Source organism: Bremia lactucae, linkage group LG3, assembly GCF_004359215.1.
Source record: "Bremia lactucae strain SF5 linkage group LG3, whole genome shotgun sequence".
Lineage (NCBI taxonomy): Eukaryota > Oomycota > Peronosporomycetes > Peronosporales > Peronosporaceae > Bremia > Bremia lactucae.
The window spans coordinates 5683239-5689129 of NC_090612.1; the positions used below are offsets into that span (position 1 = coordinate 5683239).

Below are 5891 nucleotides of genomic sequence, written 5' to 3' on the forward strand. Positions count from 1 at the left end.
TTATCAGTCGCGTCGTTGCTGCTTTCGTGCAATATGTTGTTGCTAAGCAGATCGACCCCTCAATTCCGGTGTTTCGTTAGTTGCTGGGTTTCCTCGTAAGTTAGAAAAATGATTATGTTGACGCGCAGATAAAAACATAAGTAGCGGATGAAGACGGTGGCATTTTTAGCTACTCATACCACATAAATGGAGGAGAGAGCAATGCCATCTATGACGAGGATGCAGCGCAGCACTGCAGTGGGCACAAAGCCTTCATCTATGAAGACAAAGGCCGTCACTCCACTCTGCCTACTGTACTGATCTACACATGTTGATAACAAATGGGCAATGTTAATTGTCAATCTTGTGCATCCACCTATTGTGTTCATAAACAACACGACTGTAGCAGAAACAAATACAATTCCTTTCATTCAAAAGACAGCGCACCCAGCAACATATTCATGTCGTCAGCATGTCAAGCAATTCTTCTTCCTTCATATACTTGTGATGCTTCTTAAAGGGTCAACTAACGCTCACAGTCCGTTAATGTCGTATTCCGAGACGCGCAAAGCTTTCCAAAATGACGGACTGTACGTCGAAAGGCACGTTCACTGGTAGCGCTAAATAATTCCTTTTGAAATTCTTGCGCTTCATCCAGTGTAATAAAGTAGACGGCAGCCGTTGCAAAAGTCCCTGCTGTAGCAATTTCAAACCACTCGGCAATCCACTGCTGAAGCTCCAAGCCATGGACTGTTGCAATTTGCGCCAATAATCCAGCAATCGATCCGTAGTCTGCATCTACGCGGGAAGTTGACATGGTGCCGAGAACGACCCCTTGTAAGAGACAATGCACCAGCTTCTTTGTATTCTCTTCGTACCCTGCTAAGTTCACTGCACACAATGACACGAGAGTAGTACCAGTCCCCGACTTCGCATAGACATTCTCTAGAAAGCACAACACGGACTTATTTGCGTCATTGTGAAAAATCGCGAGCGCCGAAACGGCAAACGACAAGGCCCTTGTCAAGAGTGGGCCGCTTACAGAATCAGACGACAACGGTGCAGTGAGTACTTGCGGTGTACATCGCACAGCACGCTCCATGAGATAGAAAAATTCTTCAATGACATCTGGGCGCGCTTCCATATCGCTTGCGCTGGCAAATATGGGCGTCGTCGCTTCTATAAGCGTAAAAAGCAGTCGACCGAACAAGGAATCCAAGTCTGCCGAGCTACTGGGAGTAAGAAATTTAAGCACCATGCTGGCTGTATACAAATACGACGACTTTGGCTCTGCTTTGTAAAATGTTACCAAATTGTCAGCCAATTGAGGTACCAGCGGGGTGATTCCGTGACCACATGAGCGAAGAATGCGCTTGTAACAACGACAGATGCTTTCCACGAGTTCATCATGTCCACGATACAATGACAGCAGCTGATTTAGAAGCGGCCATAGTTGCTCCGTAAGCATAACAAGTGGCGGCTTTTCTTGTGGGATTTGAATGACATCAAGGTATTCGTAGAGACACAACAAACGCAACAAATCATTTGATGCTATGTGCACTTGACTTATGGCCTGACTTGAAGCCACCAGAGCTGTAAGGCGCTGTCCAATTCCTTTCATAACTTGATCCAAGACAGATAAAATTTGAGCTCGATCCTTTGAGCTTGCCACACCAGCGCAAATGCCTTCAAGAATAAGCACTTGGTCCTCAACAGACATGCCATTACTTTGCTCAATTTGCAGATAAAAGGCGACAATATCGTGTCCTAGAATCGACCAGCAATCGATAGCCAATGCACGCACCGCCGCAGCCGCTGCTCTAGCCACTTCCCATGCCCCATATTGAGCGTCTTGAGCACTTTTAGTCACACAGGTTGTAAGAAAGCTCACTAAAATGGAAAGAGAGGTCGGATGATTACACAGCCATGCAGCATACCGGGCCACGATCAGACACGACGTGTAACAGATGGCAGGATGGTCAGCAAACTGGGGCAAATGATGGAATAATGACGATATAAGCGCGTCTAATGCGTTTGTCGTATTTTTCTCCACTTCCCGGGCAATTGATCGAAAACAATACAAACGTGCTTCAACTGCTTCCCACCTACGTGCTTGAATCGGAGTTTGGCATGCCTGATTCAACTCATTTACACAGTGCTGGAGCACAGCATCCACACCAAGTAAGTGACAGCAATCACGTAAAAGATCTCCTACTTCCTGACGAAAAGCTTTGATGTTCTGTTGCTTGTCTATCGGTAGTCTTGTAAAATCATCTTGAAACTGCAATTTTTCCATAGATAACGTCGCCAGGCGTGCAAGTCTCGGCTTCAATTGTTCTTCCATCGCTAATGTCTCTCGCCGCCGCAGCATTTCGAGCAATTGAAACCAAAATGAGATCGTTACGTCTGCTACATCAGCGTCCGTAAAGCTCATACAATCCAGTAACAAATCCACAAACCTCACTTGATCGGTATTGCCAGCCACTACAAGCTCGAGACACGCCTCACCCATTTCAGTGAACAGTCGGCACAGACTGAGACACGTGCTCACGTCGTCTACTGCTGCGGCAGTATGGAATGCTCCACGTAAAGCCAAAAATCGTGGTGTAATCCACTGCAAGACAACTGTGTCATGAGTATACGATGTCACAAGTTGCACAGCCAAGTCGATAGATACGTCAAACAATTCGTCTCGAGCTATAAAGTCGACTAACGAATGTAACAGAGGGTTGCGCAATATTACTTGCGAAGAAATTGTACCATACCGTAACCAGCTTGTTAAAGCTCGCAAGACTGTCCCTTGGGTCTCTACACGGTTTGAATAAGTATCTCCCGCTTGATTGCTCGCGTCGTGCATTAGTTGAGGTAGTAATTGGTCTAGTACCGTAGAAACCCACGCATTTACCTCATCCTGCATCCGTCGTCGCGCACTGCGCTCAGCCAAAAAATCCACTTCCTCAATTAGCAATAGTAGGAACTCGGCTAGAGTTGCGTGAGTTGCGTTGTTTTTGATAAGGTGATACAGAGCGTATCCCACAACACTCTTGCCGTTGAACTGGGCGTAGAAGTCCCGGACCACCGCATAAAGCTGACACGTATTCTTGTCTTTGCCGTAGCTATCGAACAGCTTGATATCTTGGGCTTGCAAACGCGGTAAAGTTGCTACGAAAGCCAGCAACAACTGCGTTACCACCACTCTCGGTAATCGAACGTCACAAGATAACCAGGTTATGATCCGCTTGGCCCAGACGCCAGCTTCAAAATTTGACGTTAACGGTTCACGCCGCATTTTAATTGCCAACGTTTGCGCCGAAAAAAATATAGGGGGTACGCTCTCCGAGCTCAACGATTCAGTGATACTATTTCGCAATGATTGGTCGAGCAGCGACGCGCAGACATCAAGAGCCGCAGGAGTGAGCTGGAAACTGCGCAGAAAGGCATCAGCCGCTTTTTTCTCTTGCGGCTTTGACACAGTTGATTCGTATAAAGTGCTTAATGCCGCCTTAAGTACCGCTTCTAGTGCCGCGGCATCTGTCGAAGCCATTTGGAATTTGTGACCAGAGTCAAAGAAATCGGAATTAATAAAAACTCTAAATTCCGATTTTTTTATTATGCAAGATACATTTTTCGAATATTCTAAACTGGGGATGAGCAAATGATCTCAGGCCCAGAAGTGCTTAATGTGCGCCTTTATGCGCTTATGTCCACCTGATTGGACAGGCCTATAACCATTTGGCAGCACTCATGCCCACTCGGAACATTTTAGTACCTGATAATGACTGTACGCGGGCACGTCGTAATGCGGCCACGCTCTACTTAGACAGACACCCTAGCACAGCGAGGAAGTGGTTAGACAAGCTTCTCTTGCGTGCAGTGAGGTAGTTGTGGTGGGCGCCTTAGCGACCTCACCCAACGCACTAAGTACTCTTGTAAAGTGTCGTCACGGGATCGGTAATCCGGCTCCTCGTGCGCACTTACTAAGTAGAAAGTAGTTTTCAGACTGATTTATATTTAATCGTATTAAATATAAAAACCGGTTTTTGCCAATCAAAAATGTCATCTCTGTAGATAACACTACTGTCACAGGCTCTCGGCTCTGTGCAGGACATTCGGACGCATGACTACTTGTCATCGTCCTATTCACTACCTCAGTCTCCACGAGCTGGGTAAGAATTGGTGACGTTTGACATCCCGTCAACGCACCCTTAACTGTGTTCGACACGACATCAGTTGCATACGCCTCTCGCAGGAGCACATCCTTTCCGGTGTCCTGCGTAGAGTTCGCAACTGTGCGTGACCGGAAGGCCATCCATGGTTGGTACTTTGCCAACCATGGCATGCCTAGGATGAGGTCATACGGACTCTCCATTCCTAGCACTGTGAACTTCTCTTTACAAGAGAAGTCACTAAAGCTGAAGGCGAGTTCTACCTGAACTCCCTCAGACTTAACGAGCGCGCCGTTCGCTAAACGAACGGTCGCCTCTTCTCGCTTACCATCCTGGTCTCTTTCTTAGAGCCGCGAGTTTCACAAAATTTTGTGATGCACCCGAATCCACTAGGAGGGTCATCACCTGGTCATAGCCTCTTACATGAGCGCTATAGACCAGCAGGGTTGAGGTCCGAAATTTCGAGACCTCAGGGACTATGCTACCCATTTGTTCGACAACTCTGAACTAAGGGGTTGCTTCAGAGTCCGCGTCAGTAGGGAATCCCGCCCCTACGGCGCTCCTGCATTTCTCGACCCCTCAATGGTCGATGCATAACTCATGCATCTCGCACGCTGGTTCTTGCCATCGCCCTTTGGGAAGGGAGTCCTCTTGCTGGGCATTTTTGCCCCAGCAGGGACCCTGGCATAGCAGCGAGCCATCATATGGCCGCGCTTGCCGCATTTCTAGCAGACAACGTCTGCAGTGCTTAACTCCATGGGAGTAGCATCTGACCTCTCGACCGACGGCTTATACCAAGCTTTCGTCAAGGCACTGTTGTAGGATTGCTCCTCAACCAAAGCAATTTGAATTGCCTCTTCTATTGTTGACAACACTTCACTGAAAAGGGCCTGTCGCGATAGGGCATGCCGTAGTCCGTTCATAAACGTGCTCCGGAGTCGGACCTACGGTTATGGACGCCGACAGCGAGCGCATCTCTTGCACATACTCTTGCAGAGATCGCTTCGCCTGTCGCGCTCCAAAGAAGCGCGCCTGAAGCAACACTTCGTTGTTCGGCGGCTGGTACATGGCGCGAATCTTTCCTTAAAGATCGCTCATGTAGGGAACGCCTTTCTGCCCGCCATAAGCGCCGAGTAAGCCCACTCTGAGGCCTTACCGCGCAGATGCGACATGGCGTACGACACCATCCAGCTGTCGTCCTCGATGAGCTGGGCGACACCGCATTGCTCCACGGCTAAAATCCAGTGGACAATCGTGTGCGCCGCAGCTCCATCGAACTTGGGCGGGTCCATCCGAATGGGCCTCGAATGATGCGGCCGGGCAGAGAGCATCTCAACAGTCCTGTTGAGAGCCGCGCTCCGAGCCTGCTCATGCCTCAACTCATCCTGAGTCTGAGTGACGGACTCTGCCGCAGCATGGCCTTGTGCCTCGGACGCGGCCCTCCGCTGTCCGAGCACGAATGCCTCAAACTGCTCCAACTGAGCAACATGTTGCTCAGGAGGACTACCCAGGAGCCTGGCCAGGGCTTGTTCACCAAGTCCCTGCGCCATAAGCCCTGCCACCTCCCGATGATGTTCGGAGAGGTGGGGAAAATGAGCCCAATCAATATTGAGGCTCATCCTCACGTACACACGCAGAGATGCGGGTCGTGGGAAGGATTTCAAGTGCTACCAAGTGTAGGCGGGCACGTCGTAATGCGGCCACGCTCTACTTAGACACACACCCTAGCACAGCGAGGAAGCGGTT

General features: G+C 49.1%; 1 protein-coding gene across 1 annotated transcript; it reads right to left on the reverse strand.

Moving 5' to 3' along the window:
• Positions 1–505: 505 nt before the first annotated feature.
• Positions 506–3523, reverse strand: CCR75_001961 (uncharacterized protein; the record flags this gene model as incomplete). Its single annotated transcript, XM_067960062.1, has 1 exon — positions 506–3523. The coding sequence occupies one exon, from the start codon at positions 3521–3523 to the stop codon at positions 506–508; it is 3018 nt and encodes a 1005-aa protein (XP_067817214.1).
• Positions 3524–5891: the final 2368 nt, after the last annotated feature.